Source organism: Tricharina praecox (assembly GCF_024521635.1).
Source record: "Tricharina praecox strain CBS 144465 chromosome Unknown BZA05scaffold_21, whole genome shotgun sequence".
Taxonomy (NCBI): Eukaryota; Fungi; Ascomycota; class Pezizomycetes; order Pezizales; family Pyronemataceae; genus Tricharina; species Tricharina praecox.
In genome coordinates, this window is record NW_026250423.1 from 42,890 (window position 1) to 57,808 (window position 14,919).

General features: G+C 53.5%; 5 protein-coding genes across 5 annotated transcripts; 4 read left to right on the forward strand and 1 right to left on the reverse strand.

Moving 5' to 3' along the window:
* The first annotated feature begins 271 nt into the window (after positions 1-271).
* Positions 272-980, forward strand: BZA05DRAFT_404805 (uncharacterized protein). Its single transcript, XM_051484354.1, has 3 exons — positions 272-524; positions 580-681; positions 743-980. Exons 1-3 carry the CDS (start codon positions 405-407, stop codon positions 830-832), a joined length of 312 nt encoding a protein of 103 aa, XP_051337248.1. The 5' UTR covers positions 272-404; the 3' UTR covers positions 833-980.
* BZA05DRAFT_404807 (uncharacterized protein) lies at positions 981-2,150 on the reverse strand. Its single transcript, XM_051484355.1, has 2 exons — positions 1,799-2,150; positions 981-1,738 (listed from the first exon to the last, which is right to left on the reverse strand). The coding sequence occupies exons 1-2, from the start codon at positions 1,996-1,998 to the stop codon at positions 1,180-1,182; spliced, it is 759 nt and encodes a 252-aa protein (XP_051337249.1). The 5' UTR covers positions 1,999-2,150; the 3' UTR covers positions 981-1,179.
* Positions 2,151-3,256: 1,106 nt separating this feature from the next.
* On the forward strand, positions 3,257-3,547 carry BZA05DRAFT_316178 (uncharacterized protein; the record flags this gene model as incomplete). The annotated part of the gene is made up of 1 exon (XM_051480385.1): positions 3,257-3,547. A coding segment is annotated over one exon (291 nt), but the record flags the coding sequence as incomplete, so codon positions are not given.
* Positions 3,548-5,635: 2,088 nt separating this feature from the next.
* BZA05DRAFT_123137 (uncharacterized protein) lies at positions 5,636-9,145 on the forward strand. The gene is made up of 8 exons (XM_051478708.1): positions 5,636-6,049; positions 6,137-6,235; positions 6,310-6,576; positions 6,637-7,233; positions 7,309-7,704; positions 7,758-7,940; positions 8,038-8,859; positions 8,912-9,145. Exons 1-7 carry the CDS (start codon positions 5,812-5,814, stop codon positions 8,709-8,711), a joined length of 2,454 nt encoding a protein of 817 aa, XP_051337251.1. The 5' UTR covers positions 5,636-5,811; the 3' UTR covers positions 8,712-8,859; positions 8,912-9,145.
* A 1,561-nt stretch (positions 9,146-10,706) lies between these two features.
* BZA05DRAFT_123142 (uncharacterized protein) lies at positions 10,707-14,508 on the forward strand. Its single transcript, XM_051478709.1, has 8 exons — positions 10,707-11,846; positions 12,014-12,276; positions 12,326-12,540; positions 12,595-12,647; positions 12,699-12,868; positions 12,924-13,062; positions 13,120-13,194; positions 13,250-14,508. Exons 1-8 carry the CDS (start codon positions 11,086-11,088, stop codon positions 14,286-14,288), a joined length of 2,715 nt encoding a protein of 904 aa, XP_051337252.1. The 5' UTR covers positions 10,707-11,085; the 3' UTR covers positions 14,289-14,508.
* The last annotated feature ends 411 nt before the right edge of the window (positions 14,509-14,919 follow it).

A 14,919-nucleotide genomic window follows, 5' to 3' on the forward strand; every position in this document is an offset into this window, starting at 1 on the left:
CCACTTCCTAATCCGCTCTCCTTGATTCGCGATTGATTTCCACCTCCTCCTGAGTCCTCCCAGCTGTACCGTACATACTAGAGTAGATGGCTACTTTAGGGCGTCCGTAGTTACCAACATAGCATACGCTCGACGATCGTTGCCAAGTACCATGCGTTACCGATGACGTCAACGCGCAGCCAAGCATCACTCCCTCACTCACTCACGCCCGCCCGGCCGCATTGCTTCCAAAAAAAAAAGCCAGCAGCTACAGATAAAACCACCGCTTCCCTCTCTCTGAAACCTTCACAATCATCTCTCTCTCTCTCTCACACACACACACACACATCGCTACCAATTTAATCTACCACCACCACCACCACCACCTCCTACAGCTCCTACTACAACACACTACACTGCACAACATGTCCGCCCTCCGCACACTCACCCGCCACCTCCCGCTCAGAGCGCCGACCGCACGCCTTCTGTCGACCTCTACACGCCTGCAGACCGGCGGCGCCACACGCCACGGCAACGATCCGGAGGTATTCACGCCCCCTTACCAACATACCTGATTGATGTCTAACTTCGACGGCACAGGTTCTCCAGAAGGGAAAGGAGAGCGTCCTGCGAAAGCACAGCAAGGACAGCAAGGAGGACCCGCACTGGCACGAGGAATTGGCGAGCGATGCTGAGGCTTTCGTATGCTCTCCCCTTCCCCCTTCGTAATTGGGGTTTGTTGGCTAATGGGACGGGTGTGCAGGTAAAAGCGAACCGGGGAGAGGTGGATGCTTCTGCTGAAGAGATTACCAAGTTGCAGAATGCCACCAAGAACAGTGCCGGCAAGAAATAGGCTGGCCGAGTTGTACCTAGGGGTGGGGAATTGAAGAAACCGTTCACGGGCTGGATGGGGTAATGAAAGCTGTATATGAATAGTCTATTCCAGTGAATGAGAACGGAAGAAACAAAATAGAAATCAAACTGTTGCAAAATACAAGCCAAACGCGCCAGCCTGAAGAAAACCCCAACCGTAAACTCCGGAAATAGTAGAAGAAGGATAAACATCGACATAGGAATCTCAGGTAGAGTACAGTTTTCCCACCCCCATCCCCCCTTTCGGAGGGATCATTTCAGGACTGCAATGAGAAGGACCAGTATGATTATCAGGATGATTATGATCATCAAGCTCCCTAAATCTCGTCAGGTACATATTCGCCATGGGAGGGACCGCAAAGACTCACCGTGATCTTTCGCCGCTCTCGCCACATGCGTCAACTTCCTCTTCGCCATATCCAGCCTACTCTGGTGTCTGTCGACGAGCGCCTCGACATCGTCGAGCAGTCTGACATGATCATCGAGCTCGTCTCCGATCTGTATACTCAACTCGCGCTGGTTCCTAATACTAACCGAGAGCCTATCGAGGCTCTCATCCTGCTCATCGATGACCCTCTGCTGCAGCTGCAGCACCTGCTGATTATCGAGCTCATCCGTGTCGACCAGCGAGTCCCGGAACCGCACCGTCTTGTTGTTTTTGCGCAGACTGCTGGGCGACTCCCGGCTGCCCATCAACGCTTCGCGCGCCGCCAACTCGTCGAGCGAGTTTTGCGAGCGCGCTGGCGCTCCAAGGTCGATCAGGAGATCGCCGCCCACGTCGGCTGGCTTCGACGTCGCCTCCGCAGTAAATTGCGTGTATAGCGATGCGTATTCGCTGCGTAGCTTGGTGAGTTCTTCCTGGCGCTCGTGGAGGTCGGCGGCGGGTCTGGACGTGCGTCAGTAGACGGAAGGGATGCGTGGGGGAGGCAGGGAGGGAGGAAAGTACAGTTCACCGCTGTTCTCGAGCTGCTGCTGTTCTCGCTCTAGCTGCTCGATCCCCTGATGCAGGGTGTCGAGACTCCGCGAGATCTCGTGGATAGCGCGGGAGTTTGGTTCCGCGCCGGAGGAGAGAACGCGTTTTCGGTCGAGCAGCGAGAGCCGGATGTGCTCGTGCAGGAGGTGTAGTCGCTCGACGGTAGTGGACATCGCGGCGATTGGTGTGTGCGGGAGGGTGCGGGAGGGTGCGGGAGGGTGCGGGAGGGTGTGGTTGGGTTTGCAGTTGGAATGGTGGTGGTGGTGGTGCAAGGCAAAACTATGTATCTATGTAGATATTGCCTGTTGCTCGAGGGGTTCGAGAGCTGCCTGCCTCGGGAACTGGAGCTCGTTGCAAGCGTCATTTCTCTCGCACCCTGCACCGCGCGGACGGGCGGTGGACACTTGAACTCACAACGAAATGAATGTGTCCGGTGCTTTTTTGGATGGTCTATTTTCTCGCGACGATATTTGGCTCGATATCGGAGTTATTCACGCTCGACATGCATTCATTGATTTTTCGTCACCCAATGCGTTCTCACCGCCCTGCGGCTGTTGCTCTCGAGCTATGGGTAGTTGTATAGAGTACAGAGAGCTCTCGAGCAAGTGCGACACCTAATAAATCACCAGCACCTCCACACTCGGTAGTACTACTCTAAACAATGGCCTCGACCTCGATCTCTTCCGCGACCCTCGACCTGCGATCCCTCATCTACATTGCAGCGGTAGACGAAAACCTCTGCTGTCCAATCTGCCGATCACCCCTCGTGAATCCCGAGACGACCAAATGCCGACACACCTTCTGCGCTGACTGCTTAGCCGGTGCGCTCGAGAACAGCGATACCTGCCCCGTCGACCGCAACCCGCTCGGAGCGGGAGATGTTTCCGCCGCCCCGATCATGATCGCGAACCTAGTTAATGACCTCGAAGTGCGGTGCCCCAATTCGACATTGGGATGTATATCTACCCTCCCCAGGGCGCTGGTGAAGGGGCATCTGAAGGAGGAGTGCATGTTTGTTGCTGTGGATTGTCCCGGGTGCGACGAAAGCATACTCAGGAGAGATCGGAGGGACGAGGGCTGTATGCATGCCGAGGTCGAGTGTGAGCACTGCACGGCGATGATACGGCAGCTGGAGATGGAGGTTTGAACTTGCTCCCACTTGAGCATCGTGGTGGATACTCACGGTATCAGGACCACCAAGCGATATGTCCCGGGCTCTCCGCGCCGTGTCAATACTGTACCGTCGAGTTCCCCCGCTCGGACATCAACAGCCACCAATTGACCTGCGAAGAGGCCATCGTCGTCTGCGAAGCACACACCGTCGGCTGTCCGTGGACCGGGCGTCGCCGTGAAGCCGTCTCTCACGCGGTCTCTTGCGCATTTGTCTACCTCAGTCCGCTGCTGCACGACCATGCCAGCCGCATCTCGGCCCTCGAACTCGAAAACAAATCACTCCGGAAAAGACTGGACATCCTTATCCCCGCGCGTCGGAATTCGGAGCGGAGCGAAGACAGCACGCTGAGTGATCAGACGATACAGATACTCACCGAGCAAGAACATATCCGCACCGACCTGGAGAGATTGTTTGCCGCGCTCACAGATATGGACATCAAGCAGAGCATGTTGACGATGCACATGAGCGATAATATGAGGACGCGGGAAGAGGTCGCGATGATTGGGGCCGCCGTTAATAATCTGCGTTCGCAGCTCCACGGACTCCAGCTCTTGACGCTGAGGCAGCAATCGAGTTCGTCTAGTTCGAGCGCTACGTCGTCTGCGCCGACGAGGGCGGGTATTCTGCCCATGCGGAGGATGCATGGTAAACCTGTTCAACCTCTCTGGCGTCCGGTAGCTAACATAGACTTGATAGAAACGGGCCTGGGAAATGATCGTGTTAAGCTTTAGAGCAGCGTATCATCTTTTGCATCTTTGTTTTTGTCTTGTGTGGGCGTTTGGGCTGGCGTTCTTTTGCATGCTTTGTTGCGACGTGGGTTTGGATGTTCGACTTGGTTGATTGATTGATTGATTGATTGATTGTTCATACAGCATGGAACCCAAAGGTTATGGCCGATGGACATATCTACAATACAACATTTCGACAAAGAAATTCCACCACTAAATCCATACAGAAATGACAAGCCAAATCCCTTCGTCTCGCAATATTTTGAAAGTGAGCCTCCGAAAAGGCTCGGGTTGTCGGTTTTGCGCTGTAGCGGCGCTTCGTGGCCCTCCTCTTCTCCAAAAGATACCTCCACTCGGTACTACCCTCAACATAACCAGTCTAGCGCACACGGCATGATGCTCGAAAGGAATCTACGTCTCGGGGTTTGCGTAGCTGTCAAGGCCGGGGCCCGATGAATAGCAGCGAAGATATTTGGATCGAAGGCGGGACTGGCAAAATGCCGGTTGTCGTGGTCGACGTTGTCCTGGGCCAAGCCCTGAGCTCTCCCCCTGGAGTTCACTCTCCTCCCCGCCGTCGCCGTATCGCCTACTGAACAGGCTCTCCTAGAGTGATAAAATCGATGATGATGTGCGGGGAAGCGATGGTGAGACTTCTTCAGAGGTTCGGACGCAGCACCCGTGATGGTGCAGTTCTCCGGCCAGGGACCGAGGCTCGATTGATCTCTATCGCTTCATGCTCATCGTCGTCGAATTCGTCGGTCGGGGCACTCAATCCGCGGTCGGAAAGAGTGGACACACACGCCACATGAATCCTGAAGCCAAAGTGAGCGGGGCATTTGGTGTGCCAATGCATAGTCTTAGCATTTTTGGAAGGTTGGTGTGGTTGTCGGAGGTGTGTGTTGGATGTTCGACTTATCCAGCGAGTGGCCTATCTGCAAGCACTCATTCCACATTTTGCAAGCTTTGGCCGACAGGATCGAAAAACGCATCTATGAATCGGAAGTTGCTCTTTTATTGAGGTGGACTTGCTTCAGGTTGTATATAGATGGTCGCTTCCGTAGAGACATTCACAAGGTATCACCCACAATTGCTGCTCGCAATTGCGCAAATTACCGTATGCCGAGAAGAGTATCGGATCCGTGTAGTTCTAGGTTCACCCGGACAAAGAATAGGCTCATGTCGGCACTTGTCACACTTGGGTTCGGGCTTCTAGGTTACGGGGTCTTCCCTTCTGTGCTGCATTGGAGTCGACGGAGCACAAGCATAAATATGGCTTTATATGGGTTGTCGATAGATGGAGGAGGAGAGAGGGTTAAAATGACCTCAATATTCTCATATTTTCCCCGACCTGGGTCCAAGCCATCCCTATACCGATGGAGTGCACTTTGACGCGGTGTATACAAGCAGGAAGTTCCCGCACATTGCTGCTCCCAGCGAACAATGTCAGCCGAGTGAGCAGCAACGGTGCAGAGCCCCCGCGCACGCCACGCCTCGCTGCCCCTCATTTGGACCGAACAAAAAGCAATCATCATCGCCATCGGTCACACAGCCCCGCAGCAGAGCAGAGCAGCGGAGCAGTACGAAAAGCACCGGCGATACGCAACACTTCGTTTTTTCCTTCCCACTTCTACTTCTCGATACCCCAAACCTTGCGGGAGTTCTCGTTCTCGTCCTTGCTGTTGATACTTCTGGAGCCTTGTGCTCAGGCTTTAGAATCCGTCTGACAGTGTGAGGATACGACGGCTAGGCATCGATACCTACCTCAGACGGCACCTGCCCTCGGTGAACGTCACATCTGGGTTGTGCGTGCGTGAGAGAGAGGGGGCGAGGCAGAGAAGGAGTGAGAGAGAGAGGAAAAAACGGAATAGAGCCGGGAAAAGCGCGTTGAAGCTGTATCTAGCAGCCGCTTCGCCGACCCGCTACTAGCTCGACCAGGCCAACACCCTGCTCTCGGCGATCCCACCGGGAGAGAGGCCAGGACAGCAACATAACCTCACCTCTCACCACCACACTATCACCTCCACCACCACCTCCTCCGATCACCTCCACCTCCACCTCCACCTCCACCTCCGCCCTTCGCAACAATGGCGGAAAAAACGATGCAGGACGTCTATCGAAAGATAGAGCGGGAGAAGGTTCTGATCAACGGGGCGCGCGCCATGCGGCAGTCGACCGATAACGCTGCTGTCCAGCAGCGTCTCGACAACCAGATCCGCGAGTCGCAGAGAAACTTGGGATATCTGGAGGAGAAGTATAGAGAGCTGCAGAACAGGGTCATGAGGCAGACCACTACGGGTATGCAGAATATGCAGACGTCCGATGGTAGGTTTTCTCACGGTTGCGGGGGGCGGACGGGAGTCGGGGGGGAGGGGTAATTCTGACATCTGATCTGACGGCTGCCTTTATTAGCGGGCTACGGTAATTATCAAGGGATGTCGCCTCCGAACAAGCCATTCGCTCAGGAACCTGGTTCTCAGCCGAAAGCTCGTGCCAACTACTCAAAGCTAGGTTCGTCGTCGGCATCGTCCTTCGGAGTCGTTGTGGGGGTGGGAATGAAACACTCACTGATGGTGATGCCACAGATTTGATCAAATATGATACTCCGCATCTCGGCCCGAGGATCCAGTTGATGCTGTCACAGCTGGAGTTCAAGCTGAGTGTCGAGAAGCAATACAAGGAGGGAATTGAAAAGATGGCAAAGCTGTATCAGATGGACGGAGATCGTCGAAGCGGACGGGACGCCGAAAGCAAGAGGATAGAGAGTAGCCAGAAGATCCAACTGTTGAAACAAGCCTTGAAACGTTATGAGGATCTCCACGTGGACATGGACGTTGGTGACGACGGGGATGGTGGGGCACCTCAGTCATGGCAGGTCTTATCGTTATCGTGACAAGCTAACTCTGCGATAGACGATAGTATCAACGCCCCGAACATCCGTCGTCCCCTGACTGGGCGCTTGCAGTGTCGTGTTCTCGCCGTGAAGGATGTTGACCACGCAACAACATCGCGGTTCGCTCGTGGACCGGAAACGTTCGTCATCATCAAGGTTGAGGATGCTACCCGAGTCCGAACGAAATCTACGAGAAACGATAAATGGATCGACGAAGGGCATGAAATCGACGTAGACAAGGCCAACGAGGTTGAGATTATCGTCTACGATAAGCCGGGCGAGCATCCTCTACCGGTTGGAATGCTGTGGGTTCGCATCTCGGATTTGGTGGAGGAGCTGCGACGGAAAAAGATTGAGGCGGATATAAACAGCTCAGGATGGGTCAGCGCGGAGAAGATGGCGAACGACGGTGGTCAGGGAGGAAGGGCAAGCGGCGGGCTCGAATTTGCCGTACCTCCGTCCGCTGCCGGAACGCCTGGCGGTGCCCCTCCCATGATGGGCGCATCGGGGCGTGTAGTTGCGCAGCAACAGCCACAGGGGGTGTATTCAGCTCCGAATATCGAGGCGTGGTTCGCGTTGGAGCCCGTCGGGCAGATCCACCTCTCGCTGAACTTCAGTATGTGGACCTCCCCCCCCCCCCCCCCCCCCCCCCCCTTGGCCGTTGTCGTGGCCGTAAACTGACATGCCGTAGCAAAGTACAACCGGGGAAAACGACCGTTGGACTTAGGACTCGGGAGAAAAGGCGCCGTCCGTGCGAAGAAAGAAGAGGTCCACGAGATGTATGGCCACAAGTTCGTGCAGCAACAGTTTTACAACATCATGCGTTGCGCGCTTTGCGGAGAGCTTCTCAAGTATTCTGCTGGCATGCAGTGTTCCGACTGCAAATATACTTGCCACAAGAAGTGCTACCAAAAAGTAGTCACAAAGTGTATCTCGAAGTCAAACGCAGAAACCGATCCAGAAGAGGAAAAGCTCAACCACCGCATTCCGCACAGATTCGAGCCTACAACCAACCTTGGGGCCAACTGGTGCTGTCACTGTGGATATATGCTTCCTGTAGGGAAGAAAAATGCACGCAAGTGTACAGGTATGGCATACGAGCGGGCTGTAAAGAATAACCGGCTGACGACTGGTACACAGAATGTGCGCTCACCTGCCACACTCATTGCACGCATCTGGTTCCTGATTTCTGCGGCATGACTATGGAGGCCGCCAATACCATTCTTGCAGAGCTTCGGTCCAAGAAGCATGTGCAGCCAAAGCCCAAGACACTATCCATGACGGAGCGAATGCGGCCTTCGCCGGATAACCGTGGGTCAGTTGGTGAGGAGCGACCATTGAACCAGGGACGGCACTCGTACGCCTCTGCTACACCGTCGAGCATGGCCAATGCAGGCGCAACAGCTGCTTACTCTGGTAGCACTGCAACACCTCAGTCGCCACTTCAACAGACCCAGACTCCTCAGTACCCTCCTCCGCAACCATACACTCCTCAGCCAAGGACTGATTCTGCCGCCGCAGCTGCGGCTGCGGCGCTTGCCCGACCGGTCTCAACTGGATACCAGCAGTATTACCAGCCGCCACCGGGTACTCCTCCGGCCGCAATGCCAGGATACCCGCCCCAGAGCGTGCGGCCGGCTCATGGTCAGCCACCTGCGCCCAACGCCCCGTACCAGCCGGGAGCGCCGCAAGATCCATATGGCGCGAAACCTACACTTGTCAAGACTCCCCAAGGACCACCACCCAACATTTCGATTCCTCCTCCTCCTCAAGGACCCCCTCCTGCGTCAGCACTTCCCCCCAAGGCGCCTCTGCAGCAGCAGCAACTGCAGCAGCAATACTCTCCCGTCCAGCAGCCACCGCCGCCCCCGCACCAGCAGCAGCAAATACAACAACAACAGGCTCGGCCACAGAAGATTGGACTGGACCACTTCAATTTCTTGGCTGTTTTGGGCAAGGGTAACTTCGGTAAGGTTATGTTGGCGGAAACCAAGGCGTCCAAGCAGCTATACGCCATTAAGGTGCTCAAGAAGGAGTTTATCATTGAGAACGATGAAGTTGAGAGCACACGGTCCGAAAAGCGGGTGTTCCTGATCGCGAACAAGGAGAGACATCCGTTCCTGCTCAACCTGCATGCCTGTTTCCAGACCGAGACCCGAGTCTATTTCGTGATGGAGTACATCAGCGGAGGTGATTTGATGTTGCACATCCAGAGAGGCCAATTTGGTTTCAACAGAGCACAGTAATTATTTCCCGATTACTTTACATCCTTTCTTTCCACTAATGTTGGGTAGGTTTTACGCTGCGGAAGTGTGCTTGGCTCTCAAATATTTCCATGAGAACGGTGTTATCTACCGTGATCTGAAGCTGGACAACATCTTGCTCACCTTGGACGGTCACATCAAGATCGCCGATTACGGTCTGTGCAAGGAAGACATGCATTATGGGTCCACCACGAGTACCTTCTGTGGTACTCCCGAGTTTATGGCGCCGGAGGTGAATAACCTTAACCCTTGTGTGCGCTCACGTGATGGGTCTATGCTGACAACCGAAAAAAAATAGATTCTTATGGACAAACGATATGGGCGAGCTGTGGACTGGTGGGCGTTTGGTGTTTTGATATACCAGATGCTGCTTCAGCAGTCTCCTTTCCGTGGTGAGGACGAGGATGAAATCTACGATGCCATTTTGTCCGATGAGCCGCTATATCCCATCCACATGCCCCGAGACTCTGTGTCCATCTTGCAAAAAGTAAGCATCAATACAACTGACGCTCCCCTGTTTCGATAGCTGACTTGGCCTAGCTTCTTACGAGAGAGGCTGAACTGCGTCTGGGGGCGGGTCCCAACGACGCCAAAGACATCATGGCTCACCCTTTCTTCAAGAACATCAACTGGGATGATATTTACCACAAGAGGATCGAACCCCCTTTCAGGCCGACTATCACCAGTGCTACCGATACCTCGAACTTTGACCAGGAGTTCACCAGTGTCACTCCTGTTCTTACCCCCGTAAACTCAGGTAAGTCAACCAACCAACTGCTGTTATCGATCGATCATGCCGCTAACTCACATCTTCTCAATAGTACTCACCCAGCAAATGCAGGAAGAGTTCCGCGGGTTCTCATATGTGCAGGACTTCAACTAAGACGGTATTCCACAAGGTTAGTTATTTGTGGATGGTGGTGGTGGTGATGGGGAGAAAGCTAGTCAAACATTTCCTTCCGAGTTGTAGTCTGTGTTGCTATTGCGTGCAAGTTCAGTCGGGCGTTTGTTTTTTTCTTTCTTTTTCCTTCATTCCTTCATTTTTTCTTGTTACAATGTGTCTTTTTGTATGTGTCTGGTCTGATCTGTCGGTGTGGTGACGGTGGCTTAATCGAGTAGACTCGGTCGGATGTAATTCATGTATGTTCTCGTTCTCTCCGATGGGACTAGACCGTGTGGACCATGTGACAGCGGGGTTTATATATTGCGCATTTTAGGACCGATACCGGTATTGCTCCTGTCGGGCCTCGACCTGGTGGGGACAACTGTGTGAGTGAGCTAGGTTCTCTGGGATTAGCATTGAGCCCGAGGGGGTTGCTTTGTCGGGGCCTGCGTATTCAAGTTGATGTCGGCCCCGGGTGGGTGACGATACGAGGGAGTTTTAACTCGGCTCCTGTGTGTGCGCAGTTGAGTATAAAAAACTCTGCGTTCTGGTCCGGGTACGTACTCATAGATAGACTTGGCATTCGGCGGATGCGAAAATTGTGGAATTTGCTGTTGACAAAGGGCTGCTGTGTTCAGTGCTGGCGAGATTATCTGTATGTCCTGTATGCTCATCGAAATTTGAAGGTCCGCCCTGATGTCTACGGCTCGCTGTGATCATATGGTTCGGCTGGTATTCCACGTGCGCGGAGACAATCGGACATGCATGCAAATGTTTAAATTTAGGTCTGGGACGCTGGAAGGTAATTGAGCCGTCGAATTATGCTGAGTTTGAAAATGCCGAGTATGCTGCCGTGACACTGGCCGACAAGCTCCCACACAAACCCGCGGATGACAATCCGAGTTAGCGACCTGGCGTTAGTCTCACGTTCCAGAGTCCAGAGTCTAGACTGCCGCCGCCCCCGAGAGTATGGAGCCGAGCCGCAGGCTCACACTTGAGTGCGCACTAACTACTCTAGTGCTGGGTATATCAGCCCGTACTTTCTCTACACACCCTCTACGCGTGGTAGTGCCGATAACACGTCGCCTAGGATACAAGACCCGTCACAGCGTCTGCGGGGCATTCCTGCACTCTACAACAACCTTTCTCCTACCCCCTTCCATCGACGCAACTCATAACCGCCGCCCTTCTTTCCCCCACCCTCTACCACCTCCCACCCTCCTCCACCTTTCACCACGTCTCACCCTCTTCCACCACGCATCACACTGTTGTTGCAAATGACCCCGACTGCTAACTAGAGTCCAAAAAATACCACGGCCCTATGGAGACACTGCGAATACTGTTTCCTTCGGACGAGCTACAGGTCCTCCAGGGGGCCTACAGAGACGCAGACCACAATCTCGAGGCCGCTATCGGAATCCTCCTTGAGGTCAAGGCCAACATCTGGGGGCGGCAGCAGCAGCTACAACACAACGCGCGAGAGGTAGACGACTTGCATCTGCGAATGCACGCGCGGATGCAACAGGGACAGGACGAATGGTGGTGGTTGCAGAATAACGAGGAGGATCGACTGGACCTGGAGAGGCAACAATGGCAGCCACGGCCACCTCCACTAGCTGTGCGGCGGAATCGCCAGGTGGAGGTTATAGAATTGCCTTCGACGCCTTCTAGTCCGGTTGGGCTTGATAAGGGAGAGCTGAATGCCGAAGAGATGGACTGGATAGCTCAGGATGAGAATGCGGCTGAAGCTAGAGCCGGAGCTGTGAATGGTGGTCGTCGTGGCAGTGGTAGTCGTCTACGATTGACGACCGAAGACGAATGTATCACGGGGATCCTACAAGTGCTCCCCGACGCATGTCCGAAGTCCCTCAAGAGGCTGTATCACGAGCATCACACGCTGCATCAGAACCTAATTCCATTTCTCGTCGATAAGCTTTTGGAAGAAGGATATACTCGTGTCGAAAAAGTGGACAGATTGAGCAGGAAGAGAAAGCGAGAGGCGAATGAAAATGTGGTGGAGGAGATTTCGGAGTACGATGCTCCAGATCGTCGGGAGGAAAGTTGGGCATACTATGATTTGACGTGAGTCTGCTCCCCCAATTTTTTCCCTGTTCGGTTTGAGATGGGTTGTTCCTTCCTCTCCCTTTCATCATCCATCATTCCTTGTGACTGGCTTGTCTGTCCCCTTTCACTCGAACTTTGCGAACAAGAAACCTTTCTGGGATACAATTCTAACCTAAAAACTATAGACGACACATACTCCAACACGAATTTCCCTTCATTCCTGTAAAGTACATCGACCAAGTAAGACGGGTGGACGGGTTCTTGGCCAAGTGTTACCGCAGTCTCGCCGCAGCTCAGAACACAGTCGAATCAGGCATTCGTCCGCTACCTTACGTCAAGATGCTTAGACAGAGAAAACCCGCCCTCGTGGATCTCAAGTTTGGCCCTGTGTGGGCTAAGCTATCAGCCGAGCTCCAGTATGTGAAGGGGAAGGACAACAGAAAAAAAGGTATGCGCAATTCTCACTCCGGTTCGAGGTCAATGCAGCTAATCAATAGTGATAGCGAAGGAACAACTCGATGTTGATGCCAAGCTCGCTGCCCAACTCGATGAGAAGGAGCATCGAGATAGCGGCATGATGATCGAGTGCCAATGCTGTTTCGGGGAAGTGCCGTTTCCTGAGACTACCCATTGTGGCGAAGGAAGTCATTTCTTCTGTCTCGATTGCGCTCGGCGGAATGCTGAAAACGAAATTGGAATGTCCAGATGCCAGGTAGGAACACCCTTCGAGACCGCATAGGGGTGGTCACTTCTCTAACTTCAATAGTTATTTTGCATGGACGGCTCTGGGTGCAGGGCGGAATTTTCTGAATCGGAAATGTAAGTACTCCGCTCCCCAGCGATGCTACGGCAGTGCTGATGAGGAAATAGTTCGCGATTTCTCGATGAAAAGACGATCATGGCCCTTGGAAAATTGCAGATGGAAGAAGTTTTGCGTTCAGCTGACATCCAAGGACTCGTTCAATGTCCATTCTGCGACTTTGCTGCCATTTGCGCACCCATTGAGGAGGATAAGGAGTTCCGTTGCGAGAACCCAGACTGTAAGGCTTCCCTTCTTCATTCGTCTCGCTTTGTGTCGGGCTGACCCGGTAATAGGCATGGAGATCAGCTGTAGACACTGCCAAAAGAAGTCTCACATCCCGCTTTCTTGTGCGGAGGCAGTGAAGGACGATGTGATATCCATCCGTCACGCCGTTGAAGAAGCTATGACTGAAGCGCTGGTGAGAAAGTGCAAGTGAGTATTTCCCATAACCATCGTATTGTGGCAGTCTATGGCTAACAGACAATTCAGTAAATGCAAGAGTCCGTTCATCAAGGAAGAGGGATGCAACAAGATGATATGTCACAAGTGCAGGAGCATGCAATGGTAATATCCCGATCCAGAGATGCATCGTTGTATATCGCTGACTCACTTTGTGTAGTTACGTTTGCTCCAAGACGATCGATTCGTACAGCCACTTTAACGACAAATCGAGAGGTGGCCAAGTGGGTAATTGTCCTTTGTTCGATAACGTCGAGGCAAGGCACGAAGACGAAGTCCAGAAAGCGGCAGAGGCAGCCAGGAAAAAGATTCGCGAGGAGCACCCGGATCTCCAAGATGATGACCTCAATATACGGCTGTCCGACGAGGTCAAACGGCGAGAAGAGGTTCGCCTACGGCAGGCGGCCCAGCGATATCCCCCGGCCGGCAATGTTCCTCCCGCTCCTCCCGCTCCTCCCGCTCCTCCCGCTCTTCAAGACCGCCTTCACGCGTACGGAATCCGAGAAGCTCTCCGTCGGGATCAGGAAGCTCTCCGTCAGAATCAGGAAGCTATGGTTCACGGACCAGGTCCCGTCCGCGCACCGGGTCCCGTCAACGCACCAGGTCCCGTCAACGCACCAGGTCCCGTCAACGCACCAGGTCCCGTCAACGCACCAGGTCCCGTCAACGCACCAGGTCCCGTCAACGCACCAGGTCCCGTCAACGCACCAGGTCCCGTCAACGCACCAGGTCCCGTCAACGCACCAGGTCCCGTCAACGCACCAGGTCCCTTTGACGTACTAGATCGCGTCCAGATGATGCGAGGGCATTTCCCCGTACGCCAGGTTGCAAATATGTTTGACAACCTAGCTGGGCATCCGCATGCCGTCGATTTGATCCGCAGGTTGGCACCACCTCCACAAGCTCGGGGACACCAGTTTGCTCTTGTAAATCATCCCGTACCACTGCCTAGGGGACATCCTTTTGCTGCTGTAATAAATCATCCCGTACCACTGCCTGGAGCTAGGGCACACCCTTTTAATGCACAGAATGCACCACCGAACAACGCCCAACTATACGCCCAGTATTATTATGAGGCAATTGCACTGGGCTTGGACCCACCCGGTGCGCCACAACCACGTGCTGCCCCTGCTGCGCCTCAACCTCAAGGTGGCCTCCCACACGGTCTTCTTCAGCAGCAGAATCGCCATCACGGATGATGAACCGACTCCGCCGTGGAATAGCATCATTTCGGGTGTTTCTTTTTTTCCTTCTTCCGTACCTTCTTCCGTGCCTTTTTCCTTACCCTTTTTCCTTACCTTTTTCATCGGCATTTACATCAGTGGGTTTGGGGGCGTGGCAAAGGTTTCGGGGTTTGAATTCAATACGGTGTACTGGGCTGGGCGTTGGATGTGCCGGTTTCTTTTCTTTTCTTTCTTCCCGAGCGGGCCGATCTCGTCGAGTTTTCGGTCGGAATCCGGATGGGTTGTTTTGTGCGGCTATGTCATTTTCCTTTTCCTTTTTCTTGTGTTTCTTCTGCTACCTCTGCTTGCTCGCTTTTTTTGCTGAGTACCAACAGTTAGTACCCCTCATGCATTTTTAATCATTGTGGTATCTTACGCTACTTTTACGGTTTTACGGTTTTACCTCACGCTACTTTTACGGTTTTACGGTTTTACCTCTAGATAATTTATCGGTGTGCTGTCGGCTGGAGATCAATTGAAATGCGAATTGGCGATTGGATGAGATGAGAAGAGAAGAGAAGAGAGATTCTTACGTGTGAACACTAAATACATACATCGTTCGCTGAGCATGGTCATGGTGCGACTACGCAGGTAAACTATGTACTCG

Coding starts and splice junctions, on each gene's coding strand:
- BZA05DRAFT_404807 (XM_051484355.1), bottom strand. CDS start 1,998: ATGTCCACTACCGTCGAGCGACTACACCTCCTGCACGAGCACATCCGG. Junction 1,739..1,798: donor CTCGAGAACAGCGGTGAACT/GTACTTTCCTCC, acceptor ACGCACGTCCAG/ACCCGCCGCCGACCTCCACG.
- BZA05DRAFT_404805 (XM_051484354.1), top strand. CDS start 405: ATGTCCGCCCTCCGCACACTCACCCGCCACCTCCCGCTCAGAGCGCCG. Junction 525..579: donor GCCACGGCAACGATCCGGAG/GTATTCACGCCC, acceptor TCGACGGCACAG/GTTCTCCAGAAGGGAAAGGA. Junction 682..742: donor CGAGCGATGCTGAGGCTTTC/GTATGCTCTCCC, acceptor ACGGGTGTGCAG/GTAAAAGCGAACCGGGGAGA.
- BZA05DRAFT_123142 (XM_051478709.1), top strand. CDS start 11,086: ATGGAGACACTGCGAATACTGTTTCCTTCGGACGAGCTACAGGTCCTC. Junction 12,277..12,325: donor GAAGGACAACAGAAAAAAAG/GTATGCGCAATT, acceptor GCTAATCAATAG/TGATAGCGAAGGAACAACTC. Junction 12,541..12,594: donor TTGGAATGTCCAGATGCCAG/GTAGGAACACCC, acceptor TAACTTCAATAG/TTATTTTGCATGGACGGCTC.
- BZA05DRAFT_123137 (XM_051478708.1), top strand. CDS start 5,812: ATGGCGGAAAAAACGATGCAGGACGTCTATCGAAAGATAGAGCGGGAG. Junction 7,234..7,308: donor CCACCTCTCGCTGAACTTCA/GTATGTGGACCT, acceptor GACATGCCGTAG/CAAAGTACAACCGGGGAAAA. Junction 7,705..7,757: donor AAATGCACGCAAGTGTACAG/GTATGGCATACG, acceptor ACTGGTACACAG/AATGTGCGCTCACCTGCCAC.